The sequence below is a fragment of the Aphidius gifuensis genome, linkage group LG3 (genome assembly GCF_014905175.1).
Source record: "Aphidius gifuensis isolate YNYX2018 linkage group LG3, ASM1490517v1, whole genome shotgun sequence".
NCBI classification, from domain to species: domain Eukaryota; kingdom Metazoa; phylum Arthropoda; class Insecta; order Hymenoptera; family Braconidae; genus Aphidius; species Aphidius gifuensis.
In genome coordinates, this window is record NC_057790.1 from 6,500,007 (window position 1) to 6,525,656 (window position 25,650).

Below are 25,650 nucleotides of genomic sequence, written 5' to 3' on the forward strand. Positions count from 1 at the left end.
TTATTAATATTTTATAAATGTTTGAAATATAAAAATAATAATTAATACTTGAATATATTTTTTTTTTCAATAATTTATTTAAGCTCTTCTTCTATATTAGTAAAAAAAAATTGCAAATAACAAAAGGTTCTCAATTTCATAAGCATTTTTTATTTTAATATCAAGAATTTAAGCTTTTTTATATTCTTTTTTCTCAATAAAAACACTTAAAATTCATGTAAAACGTCTGGAAATTAAAAAACTAAAGCTTTAAATTTTTTTTTATAATAATTTTTTAAATTTTTGTTGATCAAAAATTAGCACTGAGAGCTTTTTACATTGTCTACTATTATTATCATCAATAAACACACTCATACAATGAAGTTTTACGTAGGTGGGACGCTTCGCGTCACCTACGTATTGGATTTGTCTACGGAAAATAAAAAAACGCTCTCATTTCCAAAGTAATTGTCAGAGACACTTCGTGTTAGAACCAAAAGAAGCGTATTTTCAATCTCTTTAATTTGTATATTTTCGATTTTTTCTCAGATAATTATTAAAGTTGCCAGTGACAAAAATGTTAAAAACCTTTTTTTCTTTTTTTTTTTTAAATATTAAATAACTTTTTATCTGTAAGCGTGATCGATTTGCACTGACTACTTAAAAGTTTCCTTTTATTTTTATCTTTAAATTGCCGCTATTTTGAAAACGGTATCTTTAATACTCACGGAGTTATTAGAATTCTAATAGAAAAATTTGATGTGGCTGTTTTTTTCCCGATTTACATTGGAACTCAACAAAATAATGTTTTGTGGAGATTCGACGCGCAGTGTTGGCAGCCCTGCTTAGTTCATCTCACTCACACATAGATGAACATATGTTTATGATAAAATTTCGTAGTGTTGTGTTTGTTTGTTGTGTTTGTTTGAAAAAAAAAAACTACACTAATTAATAATTGCACATAACCCACCGGAGTATTGAAAATTTTAATTTTCGTTATATATTATTATTTTTTTAAATTTATTTTCTAGTTTTAAAAAGTTATAAGTACATGGCCTTGTATTTTTTTATGTGATCCATGTTTATAACTGAATTTTTTTATATAAAATGAATGTAAAAGTTTTGTTATTATTTCGTCAAAATAATTGATGTAATTGAATGAATAAATTATATAGCGATTAACTTTTGATTTGATTATATTGGTAAACAAATAAATATAGGGTAAAATAAATAAAATAAATGTTTGTTTATCGGATATATTTATATTGAATTTAAAAGTTTGGATGAATTAACAAATGTGTGTGTGCTAGGATAAGTGTTGATGTGTATTTGCGTGTTAGTGTGTATATATATTTTAGAATGATGGGATCACTTGTGAATTTTGTGAATCCGCCTTGGGCAAGATAATTGGCCCTGAAGCACGTGCCACAGCATCAAGGACTGATTTATCTCGGATTTACCATGGCAATCAAAAATCACCAAAAAATATATTTTACTTTTTTTTTTTTTTTTTTTATATATCGTTAAACCTCAATCAACAACCACAAAATTCAACATAAATAATTACAAAAAATAAAAATATATAAATTTATATAAAATATAAATAAAAATTTTATATATTTTTTTTTTTAAATGTTGATTACAAAAAACCAAAAAAAACTATATATGAAAAATAAAAAAAATTATTTTTTTTTTGTAAAACAAGTATGCAGTTTCCACTTGACATTTTTCACTAAAAATCTATGAAAAAAAAAATAAATAAATAAAAGATTTTAAAAAATAGTAAAAAAAAAAAAATTTTTTTTTCGTAAAAGAAGTATACAATGTTTTTCAAGAGTTTGAATTCTTTAGATACAAAATGAGATGAGAGCTGTAATATGAAAAAAAAAAAAGAAAGACAAAAAAGATATATATGAAAAAGGTCATGACAACGACAGAATCGTTATTGGTGTAGAGTGCACAGAGGCGACTGGGTTCAGGGGGAGTCAAAGTGGGTGGATGGATGGAACAAGAGGAGGACAAAAACGAAGGAAGGGTAAAAGAGGGGGTTGTAAGCGGCTTATGACTGCCGAGTGGAGACCAACTCCTCGCTAATTATTTATAGGACCCTCGCTTGCTGCCTCTCGCAACGTTGGAGATCCTCCAGAAGTACATATACATATATAGAACATAAAATGATGAAAATAAAAATGAAAAAAATAAAAAACTTGAGAGAAAAAAAAGATGTTTCATACTCATTTCCGTTTCTTTGTTTTTTATCAGTCTCAGTCTTTATATGCACCCTTCAAAATTTATTATGAAATTTTAATTTTATCATATTGAAAAATAATTTTATTTAATGCTTCATATATCATTTATTTTTTTGTGATAGAAAATAATTAAATTAAGAATTTAAAATAATTATTTAAGGATATATTAATAAATATTTTTTGTTTTTATTATAATTTGTTGATTTAAATAAAAAAATAGGAAAAATAAATAAATTAAAGAGATCAGAGAAACCCGCCAGGAAGTCAAGGGGCGCGTGAGTGCATTGTTAAAATTTTTTCTTCCTCAAAGTACATATTATACCTTTACATATTCTCTTGATCATTCATTTTATACTCAGGCATTTGTAATCCTAAAAAATGGGCCGTTAGTTTCCGCTCTCTTTCTCTTGACTACTGCACATATCACACCCATCATTCACACACATATATAACATTTCATAAGTGGCCTTTTGACCTGGCTCGATCGATAAGTTACTCTATTTAGCTACTCACTATATTTTAAATAAAAAAAAAAAAATTAAATTATAGCCATTTTTTTTTAATACAAATATTTACATCGAACTATAACGAAAAAATTATTGTTCAAAAATGAAATATACAACTTCAAATATTACACAGATTATAATTTAAAATTCAAATGTGAAAAAAAAACAATTTTTTCGTTGTTTTTACTTTAAATCCACACATGAGCTTTGGGTATTTTTTTGGAGTTGAAATTTTTTATAAAAAGTAATTTTTTTAGGTTCAATCGATGTAAATATATAGAGAATCGTAAATTGATAGATAAATTTTTTTAAATATTAATAAAGCTGAAATGTACAATTGGGATTTATATTTTTTGCTTTTAAAAGCTATAGATTAACAACCCCTGTTTTTTAACTATAGCTGCAGCTATACATGTACTCGACTTCCGCCACATCAATATGTCTTCAATTGCCCATGAAAATTTTACTAGTCCGACTTTATGAAATATATATGTCTAATATATACCTGGAGTATCAATTTCATCCTTCTATTCATCCCCATTTATTTTTTTTTCATCATACATTTCAACACAACAACAAAAACCTGGAAATGAAGAAAAAAAAAACATATTTTGTAAAATATTATTTCCAAATTCTCTGACTTTACAAAATAACTGACCCTTAAAAAATAAAAAATTATATCTATGCTCGTTTGAAGATCAAAAGAACAAATTTTATCCATCAAAATATAAAAGAAAAAAAAAGAAAAATCTCAGCTGACAAGCAAATTTTTACAATTGAATTTAAATTCTCTTTTACAAATAATTTTTTTTTTTATTAAATTTTATGCTTCAACTTGAAAATTCGTTATAGCTAGTCGAGATAAAAGTAAAAAAAAAGCAATGATTAAATTACTATGAATAATTTAGTTACCAATATTAGGGTTAATATGTACAATTTCAAAATAAAAAAAAAACTCTAATCTCTTATCAACCACAACAAAACATTTCAACAATTTCCCTAATAAAAATAAAATTTTCCACTTTCAAAAAAACAACCTTCCCTAAAACCCAAAAACTCCAAAAATCAAAAAACCGAAATTACTATCTTTCAAGATAAAAAAACACCCACTCTAATATAATTTTTATAATCAATTTATATTCGAGTTAATCGGTGCTATATGAGAAAGTAATCGTAGGCGAATGGGCGTAACATTTCATTGAATCACAACAATAACAAGTCTTGTGTGACATTTACAAGGGGGATGATTTGGGCAAAAGTGTAACAGAGATAAAATAAAATAAAAAAAAATAGTGCGAGATCATGACAACACTAAAAAGAGGGTTAGAAAAAAGCAAGAGAAGGAGGGTCGCGGGGAGAGACTAGAGAGATGAATCAAAGCGTAAAAAATAAAAAAGATGAGGCTCTGAAATCTTCGGCTTTTGCGAGTGGTATAGTATATATATTTATATATATAAACTAAATATAAGGGTGGTGCCAACGAGGGGTAAAATGTGGCTACCAATACAACCAACGCGGTGGCGTTACAGTAACAACAAACAGACGCGCCCCCTCGATACACTGTACACACTTTTATACCCCCTCATTGTACACATATATACATAATATTTTTATTATTATTATAAATACACATGTGTGTGTATGTGTGTGTGTATAGCGTGTGTACTAGTAACAGGACAAAAAGCGTCTTTCTTCCCTTTCGTATATATTGCCGCAACTATCCAACATTGGAAAGATCCCCTTGGGGTATAATCCCCGTACAATGTGGCCAAGGGTGCGATCCTATGAATCTATGCTTTGCCTTTAAAAAATATATATTTATGATTATTATTTTATTTTCTATTATTATGTATTTAATATTATTATTATTATTTTATATATTTTTTTTTATTTATTTCAATTTTTTAGGATAGTTTTTTTGATTTAAAAAAAAGGAGAGATGAAATTGTTTTTTTTTTGTTTTTTAGAGGAATGAATTTAACCACAATTAAAATTGGGAATAAATAAAATAAAAAAAAAGGTCATTTACCACCCTGTGTTTATCCAGTGACACCCTCTACCCTCTTTGTCAACAAAACTTACTGATGAAAGCAATATATCTATCTCAATCTGTAACTTTAACAGTAAATTTTAGAGAATATATACACTGACTCTACTAACAATATCAAACGGGGGTCGTAATATTTCTTTCTTTTTTTTTTTTTTTCTCTCTTTTGCTCTATCTGTTTATCTAGTTGTTTAATAGCTAGGTGCAAATTGCATCACCATCTGTTTTACATTCTCGCTAAAACTATTTTACGTTGTCGCAGCTGCATTGACATTATTATGACAAATATATACAATTTTTTTTTTTTTTTTAAATTCCTTTTTACAATGAGCTTTTTTTATTTTCTATTTGCACACTGTCAAACAATATACAATGAAAAAATTGAAAATTGAAATGTCAAATAATATAAAAAATTTTAAATAAATAAAAAAAATTATAAATCGTTAAATTTTATATTAAAATTTTTAAATATTTATATGAATTTTTTTCTACATCATATTTTAAACTATTTTTTAAAAAATAAAATATTTATATTTTCAAAAAAGTCAATACACAATAGTAAAGAGCAAAATAAGTATAATATAATTTTATTTATATGAAAAAAAAATATATATATATACTATTTTTTTCATCAAAAATTTAATCCCTGGTTGATAGATATTTTTTTTTTACATGCCAAAGAGAGAAAGAGAAAGAGATAAAGAGAGTTAAAATTTTAAAAATATACATATATAAATTTGGCGTGCGCAGCTGCGATGTTCTCGCGCGTTTCCATCGTCAATTCGATAACATATATCTATTGAATATATATAGAAGTTTGGCTGTTTCCCAGTCAGTTTGATGGTATCCATATATATATATCTAAAGAGAACGTATAGAGGGCTATAATCCACGAACAAATCGACTGTATGCTCGTTCGTACGTTTCGTAGTCTCGATGTGCATTCACTCGTTGTGTCTATGCTTCTACCTTTATTCCACCTCTCACCCCCCATCTCTCACAAACCCAACAATATTATTGGTTGCACATTGACACAGAATCACATGCAACATATATTTATATCTATATATATGTACGCCCTTACATGCGTTATGTATTTATATAGTCTCTTCTCTTTTTAACCCTCATTGCTGTACCACCTTTTAATTTTACCTATATATATATATGTACACACCCCATACAAATTTTCATCTTTCTCGGTGTATACATATGATGTCATGAAACGCGTGTACGTGTGTACATTGCACACCCCTTTCTCATTGCTTGCCATTCATAACGGATTAACTGCAAACTGGAAACTCACAGGGACTGAAAATTTCTACTTGCTTTTGTTACTATCAACCGATGGCCAAGCTATCCACATTACTCAAAAATTTAATCCTCAGCGACCCTCTACCTCTTAACAACTTCTTCTTTTTCTTCTTCTTCTTCAGTTACTCTCAAAAATATATATACTCTTCAGTAATTTTTTTTATTGTATATTCTTTTAGAAAAAAAAAATTAGAAATTAAAAAAATCATTGGGTTGAAAATAAACCACCATTTAATTGAAATTTTTTTTTTTTATTTATAAAAAAAGTAGTGTCTTTTTATATCTAAGAAAATAGAAAATGCACGGAGAAAAATTTTAGTAATATCTTTGTATTTTTTTTCAATTTAAAATTGACATATTATTTTGAGCGAAAAATATTTTTTTAATTTTGAGTAAAAATATGTTTATAATTTTGAGATAAATGGGTTTATAATTTTTTAAATAATTAATTTTATTCGACATGAATATTATAAACACACGTGATCGTGAAAATTTATTAGTGTATATCACCCCCGCAAAGTTTCAATGACTCGGTTGAATAAAGATGTTACGAGGGTGACCGCAATAAAAGCATTATAAATCCCATGCAACATCTATCAACGCCTCTTTCGTTACAATGACCCCTCGTCGAGACATACATTTATATATATAATATCTATGAAGATAAAATAAAAAAATAAAAATAAAAAAAAAAACGAGGGTGAAAACGTACAGTGTCAATGGAGGTTTGTGTAAATATTTCAAATCTCGACGATGCTTGCTCAAGCACGAAGTCACTTTTCTCTTCTCACTCTTGTCAACGATGATATTTTCGGAAGCCATGACATTGCCATTTTTATTTTTCTATTTTATATATTTGTCATTATTTTTTATACCCAGGTTTGTCATAAAAAATATAATTTTTTTTAATAAAAAAATTATACTGTATTACGTCTGATCAATATTGACCTCGACTACTTGTTTTTAAAAAATTAAATTTTCATTTATTACAATCAATAAAAATTAAAAAAAAAAAAAATCACCAATTAAATATTAGATTAGTACATTCTTTTTAGATATTTTTTTTTCATAAAAATTTAATTAAATTTTATTTAAATAATTAATTAAAATTAATAAAAATAAAAAATATTTTTATCATGAAAAAAAATATATTACTGATTGATCTATTATCGACTAAATAATATTAAATAAATAAAAAAAAAAGAGAATAATAATGAAAAATAAATAAATAAAAAAAAAAAATATATAAAAGTATTTATCTGACAGCGTATATATATATATATTTCATTATTAAAGAAAGAAAATAAAAAAGCATATACGACCCAGTAAATGTTTTTAAAAAAAATCTTCTTTTTTTATAAATATATATATATATAAAATATAAAAAAAAAAATAAATAAATAAATGAAAAGTTATGGGGGATGCTAAAAGGAAGAAGAGCAGCGTTGTGAGGTCGCGATAGCGTAATTTTGAGCTAGCAGTCCTTATACTGGAGCCAAGTCTCGTTTCGGGACCCACGTAATCCGCTTATATGAGCAGAGGTAAAAGGGGGCAAATGCAGGGTGGACAAAAAGAGAGTAAGAGAGAGACAGAGAGAGAAAAAAAAAGAGTAAGAGAGAGGAGTGAAAGGGAGGTAAAGATAGGGTGGTCACATTGAAGGGTATATATATGTACAGCCTGATGGAATATTAGAGAAAAATAAAAAAAAATTTATATATAAAAATAAAAAAAAAAAAAAAAGCCTTAGTTTCTCTCAGCTGCCTGACAATATCACTCGTCTAGTACAATGACTATATACACTGAATAATATATATATGTAAAGACACATTGCATCAAGTCGAGTCGACTTTGTGCTGAGATATCTTCAAGGTAATGTATATTTTTTTTATTTTTATTTTTACCTCTTGGCATTCACGACAGTATTATAAAAGCTAATTAATTAAAATTTTTTTTTTTATTATTTGTAGCTTGATAATTAATGAAATAACAATTAATATGTCATATTTGATTTACAGTTGAAAAAGTAAATTTAATATTTTTTAAATGACAAAAATATAAAGACTTACATTTTCTTTTTTTTTTTAGTTTATTTATTATTCAGTTTAAATGGTAAATAATTTAGACAAATTAAAATTTTAAAATATTGATTTGATATTTTTTTTAAATTTTAATATTTTATTAATTTTTTTAATTAAAAAATTTTTAATTATTATTGTTAATTTAAACAATATTTTAATATCAAAATTAAATTAATATTTATTTATTATTTGAATAAAATTTTAGTTTAAAATTCAGGTAAAATATTTAATTAAAAATTTCAAGATTTTAAAAATTAAATATTTAAATTTTAACATTAGAATTTTTTTTTTTCTATTTAATAAATTTATAAATATTTTTAAATGGAAAATTTTGAAAGCAGTACATTTGAATACCATGTAAATAATTTAGGAAAAAAAAAAAATTTGAATTCTATTGTTTGTCGGCAGCATGAAAGAAGAAAAATCATTTAATTGTTTGTATTTGTGGCTTTTTTCTACTTTGAAGAGAAAATAACAATGCCTGCCGATCGATACCTCTTGGTTTTTGCGGCCATGTTGGTCCCTGTGTTTTGTCCCTTAATTTATTTTTTTTCCTGATTTCTTTTTCTCTCATTTTCACCTCAACAACAACCTCATGGTGAACAAATTCACAAAGAGCTTCATTCTAATAATTTTACATCCCGCAAGGACTTTTTTTTCCCCCGAGATAAAAATTCTCTCCGTGTATATTTTACAAATAAATTATAAATTCAAAATTAATTTCTTCATGTTAAATTTACAACTAAATTTTGATGTTTAACCTTGAAAAACAACAATAAATAATCAAAAATAGAAGAAAAAAAAATCCCTGGAATGTTGCTTAATACAGACAAGTTTGTAACCAAGTATTTTAAAATATACTTAAGTAGATAAAAAATATGGTGATAGAGTGTGTATGCATATGTGTTTTGTTACACGTTTCGATACCTCAACTAACGAACTTGTTGTGTCAAGTTTTAAAACTCTTGATGGTATGACAAAGATAATACAAATGTCCGTAATATGACTACCGTCGGATGAATGTATTTTAATACACAAGCCTTCTAGTCGTCTATGATCTTAATCTTTATATTATTTTTTTTCATCTTTAAAAGTTTTTTTTTCTTTTATTTTTACATTATGATTTTTTTTTTTTTTTTGTTTTGTTTGGATATAAAGCAGTGTGTGACATTGTTCGACTGATTGCTGTGTGGGCGGTTATCTTGGGGCGGATAAAATCTAATTTTTTTTTCTTATTTTTTTAACTCTATCTTTTCTCAATCCGAAGGCGTATATAACAAATAAAACCAACAACTGTATATGCCACGCATGCCAAGACACTTTTTTATATATAATTTTTATATTCATTTTTTTTCACAAGACAATGTATAAAAGCGCCATTTTTTTTTATGATCAACTCAACTAGCATATTACTTTTTAATAAATCTTTTATGATACTTGTATTTACCGTTTATTCCACAACAACATACAAGGATTATTATTTAATATTTTTTTTTTTTTTTGTTCAAGAATAAAACTATAATTAATTTATATTTCATTAAATATATTCCAAATATTTCCAATTTTTTATATAATTATAATTGTCAATAATTTGAGAAATATTAAATTTATATTTTAACATTTAAAAAAATATCTAACTTGATTTTTAATATTTTAAAAATCTTTATGATTGAGTTGTGCCTCAACCTTTTTATCCGTACCTATTGCTCATACAAATTATTTAACAAATAAACCGTCAGCAGTTAATGAATTGTCAAAGAAAAATGTTGAAATTAATTATTTAACTTTAAATAGATCAATTAATATAGCTACTCTTACAAGATTATTCATAGAAAAATGATTATTTTTATATTGTGTTCTCTTTTTCTTTCTAATTACGTGTAATTATTTGTAACTCAACTACCCAGGTAGAAATAAGAGTCAATTTTTTGACTTCTCATATCAAATTAACATGTAAAGTCAAAAAGTGACGTCAAATTAACTCTAATTCCTACCTGGGTATATACTGTATAATTTTTTTATATTATAATGAAAAAACTTTATAAAATTATAATTTGTATTAAACCCTGTAATTTGGTTAAATAACCAGTTGGGTAATAATAAAGGATTATTATTGTTATTAAATTTGATTTTTAACATTCAAGAAATCGTCAAATTTAATTCTCTTATTATAAAAAGTATACTTGCTACGTGTTGTGTGGTTGCTTGATTACCTTAATGATATTTCTGTTCATTACAATAATTAATATCGATTACTCACTTAAATTATATATAGTTATTCATGAAAATGAAAAATAAGAAAAGTAATGGATAAAAATTATAATTATGATGAATAAAATGGTTATAATGAAACATGTAGACCAATTTAACATTTGTTTTTCTACCGTGGTGGAAATATCTCTCCGGCTTTCTCTGTCTTTCTCCGACATTACTCCCTTTTTGGACCATTTTCTGAAGAATTACTCCGGCATGACATCAATGACGGAAAAATTACTTCGGTTTGAGATCAATGCTAGATTTTTGTCTCCTCCATTGATCTCATGCCGGAGTAATTTTTCCGACAATGGGCCAAATACAGAGTAATGCCGGAGTTATGCCGGAGTAATATTTCCACCAGGGTATTGTGTTCATTTATTTAATCATTTATTTAAATAAAACAAAAAAATTTATTTAAATTAAAATAAATAAAGTGTAAAATTTAAATGTGCAAATGTATGAATTTATAAGAAGAATAAAAAAAAAAAAATCTTTGACTTTAAAAATTGTAACCCTAATGTGATGGTAAACACCCGCTGGGTATAGTCGTAACGTTGAGTATGATTCGATTTATTATCGTCGACGCGTGTGCCTCTTTTGGCGAGGGGGTGTACACAGTATACCACACTAGAGGGTGATATTACATTGGGGGCTCATTGGCCCGCAACAAGATCAGACGTTTTTCTATATATACAACATTAAATTCCACTTCAAATAATTTCAGCCAACTCGTAATAAATTCGTTTTTCTCATTTTTATTAGATTTCAATTTTTTTTTTTTATCTAGGTATTAAGAGTGCACTGATATATCTACTGATAATCGACAGACAATTTTATTTTATTTTCGGCATTTTTTTTTTTTTGTTTTTTATACAAAATATCATATACCTGAAAAATCTAGTTGAATAAAAAAAAAGGGGAGGTGGCATGTCAAAAGTGAGAATATAAATATTCATCTTTTGCAAAGTTTTAAAACGGTAAAACATTGGCCAAACTTGGTGCTCAATCAGAAAAACTATTCAAAATTTTTAGTGCCAAACTGACCTGTAAAAATAAGAAGTTATTAACTTTAATATTTCCAATATTTTAGGGGAGACAATCTTAACAATAGACATAGAGAAAGAACAACAACAACACGGGGTACAATATTTTTTTTTTTTTTTTTTGAATAGATAAAGGATTTTGTTTCAACTCTTCAGGTCGACCAGATGGTCTTGGCCACACGTTGCAAGTCTAAACCAAGTTTTTCCAAAATTTTCCAGAAAAATTTTGTATGATAAAAAAAAAAAATATTATGTTCAAGGTGTATAGTCAAGAAAAGATGTATTTTCTAGGAAAAAAAAATTTCATTTTGCAGTAGACAAGAGTCTCTTCTAATATTTGTAAAAAAAAAAATCTGCTAATTTTATTTTTAATATACAAAATAAATTGAAAAACATCACGATCATTTTGGGAAAATTCAAGTTGTCTATTATTTTCTGCAACACTGATTATAGATAAATAATTGGTAGAATTAAAAAAGTAACTTATGTATCTAATAGTTTGTGCATTATTGTAACGTTAAACTCATCCGATTACATGTACTCCCGGATGCGGAGAATTCTTGTGTACACAGCTTCTCGTTTTACCGAAAGATTAAACCACATATATGAAAAATTTTATAATACAACAAGGCCACCCACAATATACATAAAGAAAAAATTTATCTATAAATAATAACAAATAAATTGAAAATATTATTTCAATAATAAATGTCAAAATGTTGTTTAAAAAAACATTCGATATTTATATTTTTTTCGAAATATTTTCATTCGATATAATTGCATAGTTATTGTTACTTTTAAAATATAAAATTTTTAAACAATTTAAATTAATTTAGTTATCATAATAAAATGTACAAAACTATGGTTATTTTTGTATTTTTATTTGATTTTTTTGTTGAGGTCTTGTAACAACATTACGAGTGTTTTTATTGCTGATGGCTTTTTATTGAAATACCTTGTGGCAAAAAGAACATAGACACTTGATGGAAAGACATACATACACAATACTTTTAAGTGCATATTTGAAGGGTAATATAAAACAGCTATGATAAAGAGCAAAAGGCAAGAGAAAGTTTTTGAGATAGATGATTTAACTTGTCGATAAAAGGGACAAAATAAATGTGCACGTTGTCCGACGGTAGACACGTGGCTATCATCCCACGGTTACAACGTACGAATAATCCCATCGGGGTGCTTTTTAGCTTTTAATTAATTTTCAATTTTATCCAACAACAATATCCTAAAAGATTTTTTTTTTTATCTTTTCCTCTATATATAATTGTCAACTCTCAAAATAAAATAGAAAAAAAAGATTTTCTTTTTTTTTTCTTTATAAAGTTTTATATTAAAATATAAATAATAATTTTTTTTACGTAGGTGGGACGCTTCGCGTCACTTACGTATTGGATTTGTCTACCGAAAATTAAAAAACGCTCTCATTTCCAAAGTAATTGTCAGAGACACTTCGTGTTAGGACCAAAAGAAGCGTATTTTCAATCTCTTTAATTTGTATATTCTCGATTTTTTCTCAAATAATTATTAGAGTTGCCAGTGACAAAAATGTTAAAAACCTTTTTTTCTTTTTTTTTTTTAAAATATTAAATAACTTTCTATCTGTAAGCGTGATCGATTTGCACCGACTGATTAAAAGTTTCCTTTTATTTTGATCTCTAAATCGCCGATATTTTGAAAACGATATCTTTAAAACTCACCGAGTTATTAGAATTCTAATAGAAAAATTTGATGTGGCTGTTTTTTTCCCGATTTACATTGGAATCCAACAAAATCATGTTTTGTGGAGATTCGACGCGCAGTGTTGGCAGCCCTGCTTAGTTCGTCTCACTCAACAGATGAACATATGTTTATGATGAAATTTCGTAGTGTTGTGACTAAACAACGACGTTTTATTTGAAAAAAAAAAAATTACACTAATTAATAATTGCACATAACCCACCGGAGTATTGAAAATTTTAATTTTCGTTATATATGATTTTTAATTTTTAAATCAATAGTTTATTTATAATTTAAAATAAAAATATAATTATGATATTAATTTTAAAGACCAAAAAAAAATTACTCCAATTTTTTTTTTTCATTTTAATTTTATACTTGGTTTTATTTTTTTGGTTAAAAGTCTTTATAAAATATTGTAGTAGTCAATTGATATTTGACAAATTGAAATTGATATAAAAAAAAAAATAGTTGATAAAAAAAAAAAAAATATACGATACGTGATATTCTACTCAGTGTCAAGTGTTTGTTTAACAATTAAGTCTAGATTTATATTTGGTTACAAATTTACCTATCTCTTTTATGCTCTTGAAGAGTATTTTTTTTTTTATCGCATTTTTTCTATTGGAAGTGTACATATCCTAAATAGTTGCTGGTTATTTTTAAACCACCCACCCGACAAGTATATGTGTGACACGCGTCGTGAGTAAACTACTGTAACCAAGGGTCCTTAATTTTTTTTTTTTCGCTCGTCCAGCATAACGAGCCCCCTCACATAAATAAATATATGTATATAGCATCCCTCTTTATTTTCAATCAAACACCAACAACGTTGACACGTGGCGAGTCACACGTGACATTTTTTTTTTTTATACAATTCGACAACTAATTGAGTGATTGGTTTCCTCGTCAATACGACAGGTTCATTGTCCCACATATTTTTTTACAATTTGAATTTTTTTCATAATGAAAAAAATTAACTGGAAATTATATTTGAAAAAATAACAAATTTTTATATAATCCAAGACCTTATTGCATTTATAAAATGAATAGAAATATTTATTTTTATAGAGATAAATTTTTTTGCATCAATAAATTTATAAAAATACATGTAGCAAAAATAAAAATTTATATATAAATTTGTATAATGTCAAATAATTGTAGTGAATAAATAACACGTAGTAAATTTTTTTATTCATTCATCCTGTAAATTTTAAAAAATGTAAATCTTTTTCAATAATTCTAGCAGTGCGAGTTAAGTGGCCCGGCAATATCGTGACAACAGCAATCGAGAAATAAAACAAGTGACAATTTTCCCACCATGAAAAAATATATACAATTCAACCCCCTAACAAAGACATAAAAAAAAACAAATTCGTATATACAGTGGTTACATCATCCATCAGCTTTTAAAATATCATATATTTATTTTCATTATTATTATTATTTAACACCCTTTATTATGCAACAGAGTGTAAATATATCAGAAAAGAACAATAAATATACAAACAAGAATAAAAAATACCATTGTTTTCCATAAAAATTAAAATAAAAATATTATTAATTTAAAATAAAGATCAATTATTATTAAATATCTATTATTGAGTAAAATTTGAAAGAAAAAATTGTAGTTTTTTTAAAATTTCGATGCTAGAAATAATGAAAAATGATGAATGTTTTTTCGATTGTTTCAACGGAGTAACTGCTGTGTTTGTCTCAAAACCACGTAAAATATATTATGCAGAGGTGAATTGAAGACTTGAAATTACATATATAGCAATGGCGGTAGATAAAGAAAACAATATCATTAAAATGAGGTAGATAAAGTGAGATAGATATATAATAAAGAGGTTTGCCGTTGTATAAATGAGACGAGAAACGTTCATGTTACCATGGTAACTATGTGGACTATATACGCGTTGGTTGGTCTCGTATATACGGCCTGCTACCACCCTGATAAGCGGCTTATTCTATATGTCTTTCCTTCTTCAACCCCCTTTATCACCCTCTTCATATTGTAGATTTCCTCTCAATTCAAACCCTCCCATCGTACTCCAACTATATATACCTATACTTCAATGTACTTTTTTTTATTTTTCTTTTTCTTTTTCTTCATGCTCTTGACCATTCAATTCTTGAAAATTATTATTTTTTTTCAACTAAATTTTAACTTTTATTTTTTACTATTATATTATATATTGTTTTGTTATTTTTTTTTTATTTCATTTTATGCTTCAAGTTTAAACGCGTTCGTTATGTTTAGAAAATTTATTGAAGAATATAAAAAAATTGAATCAATGATTTTAATAAAATCAAAAATTAGAGGGTTTGATATAATCTTGTTACAATAAATGTTGTATGATCTAGATGCTTTTGATCTAGATGCCGACAAACACAATTATTTTATTACCCCAAATTTTGATGATTATAATGTAAAATCTTTATCAACAATTTAGCATGATTTTTTGTTGACACAACGATATTTTTAATATGTTCAAATTAATTAATTGTGCGTACAAAAATGAAGTAGTAATTTTTTTATATTGAGTAAATAGGTGTTGTATCAAGAATATATAAAAATGTAAGTCCAAGCTTAGCCTGGTGACACAGTGAACATCCAGGAAATGCGGTTCTATGTTGAAAACTCGCAAGCTTATATATTCACCAAGCTTGCAAGAGTTGTTATAATGGGATCCAGACTAAACACAAGCCGATTTCAACTCTTTGTCGTTATTATATATATACTCGGCCAAGTTCAAGGCCACATTGTCTCCATCAACATCCTCAAAATCGAAAAAAAAAAAATCAAATAATATTTAAAAAAAACACCGAAAAAAAAAGAAAAAGGAATGAAGAAAAGAAAATTATAAAGAATCAACAGGACACTTTTCTCCTTCACATGCCGAAAGAAAAAATAAAAGATTAAAAATGTCACAAAAAAAAAAAAAAAAATCATTTGATGTTTAGTTAAAAATAATAATAATAATAATATTTAAAAAAAGATAAAATTAATGAATATAAAAATTGCATAAAATGATATTTGCGAGTGATTTGATGGATTTAAATTTGGAGGGATGAAAATTGAAAAATAAAATTGACCCCAAGTTGGTCTAAGTATTTGTGTATGTGAATATACATAGTGAAAAAGATAAGCAGTCATATAGCTCGTTATATCCAGAAGCAAAATGACGTTGAAGGGAAGATTATACCGACAAAAGAAACAGAAAAAATAAAAAGAGATAAAAAAAATAGACAGGTATACCAAATGATCCATCCAATTAGCAGGGGAGTTTGCTTTTGAATCTCTTTGTAATGCTTTGTTGTTGCTGGTTTTACTGGCCAGTTATATATTCAAGCATTTAAACACCTGTTATATTTGAACTAATGAACTGACGAAAGGCATCACAGATGATATCACAAATATACATCTACTCCATTAATTTTCATCTTTAATTATAATAATAATAATGTAAAAGGGTTATACATAGATTAATTGAAATTACAAAATAAAAATTATAATAATAAAAAATATTGTAATGAAAATATATTGTCGAGTTTGAAGATTTTTTTTTTTAATTATTTAAAGAAGATAAAAATTGTTTCAATTTTTGATTGTTATTATTTTTGGTTTGTATTTAAATGAAATTTTAAATTTTGAAAAATATTGGTTATTTAATCCAGGTATTGAAAGACTAAACTTGGCTCTCCATAAGACCCTATGTTTAACCTCTAAAAAAGTAGTCGACTTTAACAATTAATTAAAAAATAATTAGTTAGGATAAAATTAACAAAAAATTCAAGAAGATGTATTGTTATTTCAAGAAGTTACTGCAAAAATTTCAACAATATAGTTGTTCATTTTCTACCAGCACTGGTAATGCCTTAAGAAAAAATTGTTTCTTTTTAAATACGAAAATAGTTGTACAATTTATAAATTTTTTTCTATTGTTATTATATTTATTTTAAACAACTTAATTCAAAATCCATAAAATTGATTCGATAAATAATTAACAAGCATAAATTTCATCAGTTAAAATTAAAATTTTATTTTGTCAATTTGTTTGGTTATTTTTATATTGAGTATTGAATAGAGGAACATGAAATAAAGATGTATATGGAAAATTCGAAATAGTGGATATTATAATCCCCAATCTGCAGATATATATTGAATATTCAAAAATGATTTTCAGATGCTTCCGTTTAACCGGATGGTTTAATCCATGAAAGCTGCAGAGTATATTTTGGTGTAAATATACATCATGTATAACGACCTCATTAGTATTTCACAAGTGAGTATTTCAAATGAATTTATTCTGGTATCATAATACCTCTTGCAAAATTCAATATAGAACCTCTCTAAAATTAACAAAGCTATACATATTAAAAAAAAAAAACAAAGAACAATTCAAGGCTATATAGTTATGATAATTATTTTTATCTATTTTTGTTATTTTATTATTGTTAAATTGATCAAGTTGATATAAATTGAATATCATAATGTTAATTACTTTTGTATGTGTATATAAAGTTGCAATAAATTTATGAATTTGATACTTGTATTATTGAAAATAAATACCATCAACACAAACAAGTTACCATTAGTTTAATTGATAGCCGCGAGTTATTAAACGAATTGAATTTAATGGTGACAGTTGTCATCTATTTTTCAGCTTGATTAAAAACATGAATACTTATTATTGAAAAGTAATTCAAATAAATTATATTTAAAATAATTATTTGTCATAAAAATTTTGTACCTTATGTTTCAATTTCTAGAGGGAAACTTTTATGAGAAATTCATTTTAATTAAGATAAATGATCAGACAATAGAGAAGAAAATATATGAGAAAAAGATTAATAAAAAAAAAAAAAAATTGGATGTATATAATACGTCCACGTAAAATTTGCAAGCTTTTCTGTAATTACATCGTGACTAAGCCACAACTTCCTTCGTAAAATTCTCGAGAAATTTGTGCATGAACATCTGGAGGTTAATTTTTATTAAAAAAAAAAATAATATTGAATTTAAATTAAATTACTTTTAAAAAGTTAAATGACAAATTTTTATTTTACAATATAAAATAAATGTGTATGAAAAAATTACATTTGAAACATTAAATTTCCATTTTTTTCTACAAAGAAAAAATAATTGGGACTTACATTTCGCTTTGAGATTATTTTTGTAGAAATTAACAACTTTAAACACGTGGCAAATGGGACGAGGCCCTAAGCCAGTTACATTTTCATTCGTTGTAAATTTTGTATTGATTTTTTTTCTATTAATTTATCCATCGGAAAATTATAGTAATTTAAAAAAAAAAAAATTGTTAATACCCAGTGATTGCGTTAAAAGGATAAATGCAATGCAAGTATAAAATTTTTGATAATAATGGGCATAAAAATTTGGCAACGCCACAATACGTTTGTCCTTCTCTTTCATGGACTTTGTGTCTTCATCAAGTATAAGCGGTTGGCACAAAAAAAAACATCTACAGTGTTGCACGATCTGAGTTTCGGCTGTTGCAAGCAAAACGACTAGCGGCTTCTAGTCTTCTTGGTTGCAAGTCTAGCAAAGTTTAGTATATCCTGCCGAGCTGTTGATGTGTTATGGCAAGTAGTCTACGAAAATTTTCAACATCAAAGGCCCGAAAAAATAAAAATCGCACGTCCAGAATGGGTCACATGCTGGACCCAAAAATTCATACAGTCATGCGCGTACTGAAAACAGCCCTAAACAATTACAATTTTTTTTCAACATTATAAAAAGAAAAATATCATCATAGCAAATACGCCGTCAAAAAAAACCATATTGATCATTCAATTCATGATAAAAATTTTATAAAAATAATAATTTTTCTTTTTTTTTACAATAATTAAATTCACCGCAAATTTAACTAGCCTCGCATTCTTTTAAATCAAGGCATAATTTTTTTTTTTTTTTTGTGTCACATGCTACTATCGATTATCAAAGAAATCGATAAATCGACGGAAACCATATATATTTTATATTTTAATATACGGCTTCAGCAGCTCAGACACCACTAGTTTATTTATTTTTTTTTTTTTCAACTAAAAAAAATCAAGTAAAAGCTAGTAGAAGTTTAAAAAAAAAAAATTCAAAAATTCAAAAGATGAACAAATAAAACATTTTAAACAAAAGAATATTTATTGTATTGATTTTTTTTTTTTCTATTGTTTTAATGGACCCAAATAAAACCTTCAAGTAGAGTCTTTTGTATTATTATTATATTTCACATGTAAAAATGTCAAGTAATGTGAAAATTGTTAAAAAAAAAAAACAAGCTGAATTGTAAAATATAATCAAATAAATAATGAAAAAATTAACAACAATTTATAATTAAAATTTGGATATTATTTATTTATATTACAATTTATTTATAGTTACAAATGTACAAGTTATGATTGGGAACTTGCTAATTAATTATAGTTATAATTGTACGGTTGATAATAACCAGGATATGGATATTGATAACTATTGTAATGACCAGTATATTGACTATTATTATCAGGTACTGAACTTTGAGGTGTAACTGTTGGAACACTCCAAGAATGACTATAATCAACTTGTGGCTGATTTACACCATGTTGATATAATGTTGATGATGGTGTTGGTTCTTCTGGATTTGGTGGTGATGGTGTTGGAATAGTTGTACTACTTGCACTACTACCAACACTTCCTATTGGCATTGGACATATATTATTTGTATACATTGGTGACACTGGCTCACTTGTTTCACTATCATTTGATGATTTACAATGATTTGTTGTTGAATTTGATTTTTGTTCTTGTGATCCTTGTTGTGCAGCTTGTTGCTTACATTTTGCACGACGATTTTTGAACCAAACCTTTAACAAAAAAAAAACATAAACATTATAAATTAAAATTTATTTCAATCATCATCAATTGATTAATATTTTTCATACAAAAAAATATTTTAAAAAGTTAATTAATATTTATAATTATTACCTGAACTCGAGCTTCTTCAAGACCAATTCTTCTAGCACACTCTTCTCGATGACCTATGCTTGGGTATTTTTCCTTGTCAAACAATGCCTGCAAAACTTCCAGCTGAGCACGAGTATATGTTGTTCTTTCACGTCTTGGTTTTTTATGATTATTTTCTGTAATTCATACAAAACAAAAATTTATTATTAGATTATAATTATTTTAAATAAATTTATGTTTTTTTTTTTTTATTAAAATCAAGTTTTAAAAAATTTATTTACCTGCAGGCATGTAATGAGAATATCTATAGTCAAGTGAATGCATTGGCCCGCTTGCCATGGTATGATTAGTACGAGTACCACATGCATATGGATAGCTGGCTGGATGCATCTGTCCAAGATGATACTGAAGTCTAGGACTTGGTGCACCATACTTCATATACGCCATTCGATATCTGTGTGGATCCGTTGGTACTCGTGCTCCAGAAACCAAATTGTTTTGATATTGTCCTGATGACACTATTGTAGATGGAGCTGATGATACCTGTGCCATGTGGTATTGTATATTTTGCTCCGCTTCTGGTCCAACTGTAACTGGTGCTCGTGGTGCAGATTGATATACTGGTGACGGTGATGGCGATGACACTGGTGTATCTGGTAGAATATATTTTTGTATTTCTCCGGGTGACACTTGTGCAGGTGATATCGACTTTGCCACTGACAGCTCTGTCAATTTTGGCTTCGTGTCAACATGCAATTGATTACTCTGCTAACAATAAATATAAACAGAAAAAATTAATTATTTGTACTTTTTTTTTACACGGAGAAAAATCATATGCAATTTAAACGAAAGTGTTGTTATACTGTCTCTGAAAAATTGGAGCCGTCGCTTCTTAAATACACAATTTTTGACTTGACAGTAAAACAACATTTTCGTTACACTATTATACCAAAAAAAACTACGTGAATTGAAAAAATAGAAAAAACAAATCAAACTAAATAATTTAATAAATCTAATTTTGGATAAAAAAAAATAAAAAATAAAAAAATAATTAACTTAAACTTGGAGAGAAAAATAAAAAAAAAAAAATATATATATATATGTATCCCGAAACACGTGTCATTATAATATTTAAAATAAAAAAACTTTCAAACCTGCGGATTTTTTGGGTTATCGCGTTCAATTAGTCCACATATTTCCGTATAAGTATCGTTCCACAGTTCATTTGTATAATTATTAATGTCATTATTATTTGAACAGCACTTATTCTTAAAACTAGAGTTTATATTTACACTCGCCGATAATTTATCCATGACTAATAACTAAAACACTTGACCCGAACTTTGAAAATATATTAAATTAAAAGAAAAAATAAAAAACAACACGAAAAATTTAATGACAGGTTCAACGGAGTCTTCACGTTTTGCCTACACTCAACGCACTGTGGCTAAAGACGAGATACGAGATGAACCAAAGCAGAAGCAGCTCACCCACTCTTTCATTACCGTAGAACCTGTTTTGTGTTTATGCGTGCGCGTGACTGTATGCATCTCTACCAATCAGACTCGTCGTTAAAGGCCCAAGAACTTAGTCCCACCGTCATAGGTCCCTTCTTAGTGAATATCTTCAAGAGTGGGAGTGTATGACGTAGTTCTACAGTAGAATTTTCGTTTTTTTGATGAAAACACCACGCTGAAGTCAACCCCCAGTGGTGGGGGTAGACTGGACGGGTTAAAAAGTGGCTTCCAAACAAAACTAAACAATTAATTTGAATGTAAATAATAAAACAGAATTTGTTTTAATTAATATAAAACAAATTTGAAATTTTTATTAGAAAAAATTAAATCACATATACTGGTGAAAATTTTTCTCCACCTTTCTAAGATATTTCTACGTTTTTCCCTGATCCTCTCCAAATTCCTCTAAGTTTCTCCATATTTTTCCGGTTCACTCGGTCGTATTTCGAATTTTTCCGTTTTTCTGGGATATTTCTCATTTTTTCTCTGACTAATTCCTACAAATTTCACCATATTACTTCATATTTCTCCGATTTACTCCATTGTACTCAGAATTTCTTTGCATAATACAAAAAAGATTTGAGTCTTTTATTTTTTTTTCTGCATTTTCTCTAGTTTTGTAAAATCGGAGAAAATCAGAGAAAAATCGAAGAAATCATTTTTCAAATAGTTTTTTAAAATCGGAGAAATTCAGAGAAAATCAGGGAAAGTCAGCAAAATTATTTTTTAAATAGATTTTTAAAATTTTGGGATAAAAGAGAAAAAGCGGATGTATTAAATTGAGCGGAATTGTTTTTTTTTCTCCGACTTGGCCAATAAGCGGATCAACTGGTCTTTTAATTTCTACAGTGTCAAGGTCGCATGTATATTATGTTTATATAAATATAACAAATACATGCAAACAATCATCTTCACACGTTTGTAGAATTATACAATGTATTTTCCCCAATGAGAGAGAAAGAGAGAGAGAAAAGCCTATAACAAACATTATCCACCATAATGCCCCCGTGTAAACATATCTACTCACATGTCTCTAGATCCACAATCCTTCACTCTCATTTAACAATCCAAAACTCTTAATTTTTTTTTTTTTTTCACCTAAAAGCCGGATAAATAAACGTTCTATAAAGCCTTATATGTTTGTATATATTATTTATAATAAATGACTAAATAAAATAGTCAATGCAACACCTGAAAATGGAAAGAAGTTTTTTTTTTTATGAGTAGTATTATAGTTTATTTAGACACTTAGCATCAAGAGTAAGCTATTCTTTTTTTATTGTATTTTATGGGGTATTTTTTAACATGTAAATAATGCTTTTTCCTTCAAATTTTTTTATTACGCTTCCGGTTTAGCACGTGCACAGATGGCAGCAAAAAAAAAAAAGAGAGTGCACGGAGAAAAAAGAGAGAAAAATTTACTAATTGCTTTTAGATTGTTAAAATATTGGAGTAAATTCAAATTATTTAACTAGATAAATTATATATTGTAAAAAAAGATGACAATTATCAACAAGGACCTACGATTGCTTTGAAGCCTTTGGACAAAAGTACAAAAGAAAAAAGAAGGACTCCTTCCTGTTGTCATGAGTGTCTCCGAGTTGTCGGTTGTCGTGTGGAAAATGTCTCCCCTAACTTTTGCAATATCACGTTGGTCAAAAGAAAAGAGAAAACAAAAGATAAAAAATTATCAACAAGTCACTTCGACTCGCGCTGAAATCTCTAAATCGTATGAAGATATTTTTCTTCCAACCTAACGATCTATTCATTCATCTATGCTATTGTCTTCGCAGGAGAGCTAAAAACCTTTCATTACTTTTTTTTTATCTTCCCTTGTTTTTTTTTTTTTTTTTACACAAGAGCTGCCGCCTTGAATTTAATATTTTTAATTTTTTTTTTTTTTTTTGGCTTGCAGTGGAGAGAAAAAGGTAAATCCGGTTCGGTATTGGCAGGTCAACGAATAGCAGAGATACAGTTTCCTGTTTGCATCTATATAAATTTAAAAAAAAAAAATAACAAGTTCCGTTTTCTCTTTCTCTCTTTTTTGCAGTATCCAACAGGGAATGATGAAAGAAGAAAAAAAAAATTCCTGAGCCTTTTTTTGGCAAAATTTTTTACACAAAAAATCAGACAATTGTCGAATGCGATCCATTGAAAACACACCCTTCAGGGTATTAAAAGAGCCCACGGGTAAACATTGCAGGGTGTCGCTGACGCGGGTTTTTTAAAAAAATTTTTATATATTTTGACCATTTTTATTCTCTCTCTACATTCTTGATATTTTTTTTTACTCCCTCGACAATTGTGTTGTCGTCGCTGGGTGGATATTCTAAGGTTTAGTATACACATATATATTCGCATGAGTTCTGTATGACAAGTTGGATTATACATGAAAAGCAACAACACTGTCAATGTATAGGTTATTTTTTTTTTTTTTATTATTTATTTATTTTTTTGAAGATGCAAGGTGCACGATAAAAAAGTGTCGCCAAAAATCTTCAAACACTAATCCATACGAGGAGCATATCCTGACGACCCCCTAATGTTTTCGGTCCATAAAGACAAATAAATATAAACGTGATAAAAACTAGTTTTTTTTTTATTTTATTTTTTTACTTATTTTTTTTTTGACAGGGACTATGTCCACTGGGACTATATAATCAACTTGGCGCCAGACTTTTTTTTTGTATTTAATTGTTGTTCGATTATCATCCCAGACAGATCTGCAAAGGAAAAATATCAAAAAAAAAAAAATATCAAAAAAAGGATTTGTTTTCTTTTAAAATATCTTTTTTTTTTTCTATTTTCATTGTATACTCCATTTAGGTTTTTCATTTTCATTGACTAAATGATTTACAGACTATGTTTTTTTTTTTTTTGTGTCAATGAAAATACTGCAGGTGAATGAAAACAACAACAAAAAAAAATTTCTTTCAACTGCATTTTCAAGGGATATCGTAACTTTTAAATATATTTTCTTTTCTATGCGCAAGGGACTTGAAATTATATTTTTCTATAATCAGCAGGCAGTAAATAATATGACCTTAATTCATTGGAAAAAAAAAATTAAAATAAAAGAAACAATAGAAAATATAAAATTACATTGAAATCGATTTTTATTTAAAAAAAAAAAAAAAGACCTTTTTTTTAAATAAAATTGGTTTCAATGTAATTTTATTTTGAGATATATTTTTTAGAGAAATAATTAAATTTTTTTATCAGTTTGATATATAGATGCTGATGTGAGATATCAGCTGAATTTATATATGTGTATTTTCATAAAGATGTTTGCGAAAATATGCGCGCGCAACAATTCCACCCATAGCTCCGCCCTTGCTGTTTTCAAACGCGAACAGCCCCTTTTTTTATGAAAAATAAAAAAATAAAATAAACTCTTCATGCTTCTCATTTTCAATGTGCCATGTAACATTTCTAACCCTCTCTTCTATTGCGCTCTGCACAATCGATGGTATTTTCTATTCATCAAAAAAAAAAGTAAAAAAATCACAGAGCAAACATGAAAAAAATCGTTTTTTTTTTTTTTGAAAAAATATAAAAAAGTAGTTGCAAATAAAAGACAAAAAAAAAATAAAATATCTACAAAATAGCTATGAAAACTTTTTGGATATTAAATAAAAATTAAAATGTATAAAAACGTACAATTTTTAATTGAGCTTATGGATAACATCAAAGAATATTTATTTGTCAAGCTTAAAATATCCAGATAATCACAGTCTCAGTAAACAATTTTTTTTTATTTTAAATAAACCTTGTTAATTATTTAATGAAAAACTAAAAAAATAATTTAAAAAAACTTTAAATTAATTCAATTTAAAAACTATTTTTTTGATTTTTAATAATGAATGTTAATTATTCATTTAAAAAATAAAAAAATTATTTAAAAAAGGCTCAATTTACTTCAAAAATTCTTCTTCGTTTAAGTAAGAATATATTTTTTTTAATTTA

General features: G+C 26.7%; 2 protein-coding genes across 5 annotated transcripts in view; both read right to left on the bottom strand.

Moving 5' to 3' along the window:
- Nucleotides 1-25,650, bottom strand: part of LOC122851748 (homeobox protein OTX2-B-like) — a 64,495-nt gene that overhangs the window by 21,545 nt on the left and 17,300 nt on the right. The window lies entirely within an intron of this gene.
- On the bottom strand, nucleotides 19,639-21,889 carry LOC122853564 (homeobox protein OTX-like). The gene is made up of 4 exons (XM_044154064.1): nucleotides 21,322-21,889; nucleotides 20,449-20,935; nucleotides 20,189-20,343; nucleotides 19,639-20,067 (listed from the first exon to the last, which is right to left on the bottom strand). The coding sequence occupies exons 1-4, from the start codon at nucleotides 21,478-21,480 to the stop codon at nucleotides 19,639-19,641; spliced, it is 1,230 nt and encodes a 409-aa protein (XP_044009999.1). The 5' UTR covers nucleotides 21,481-21,889.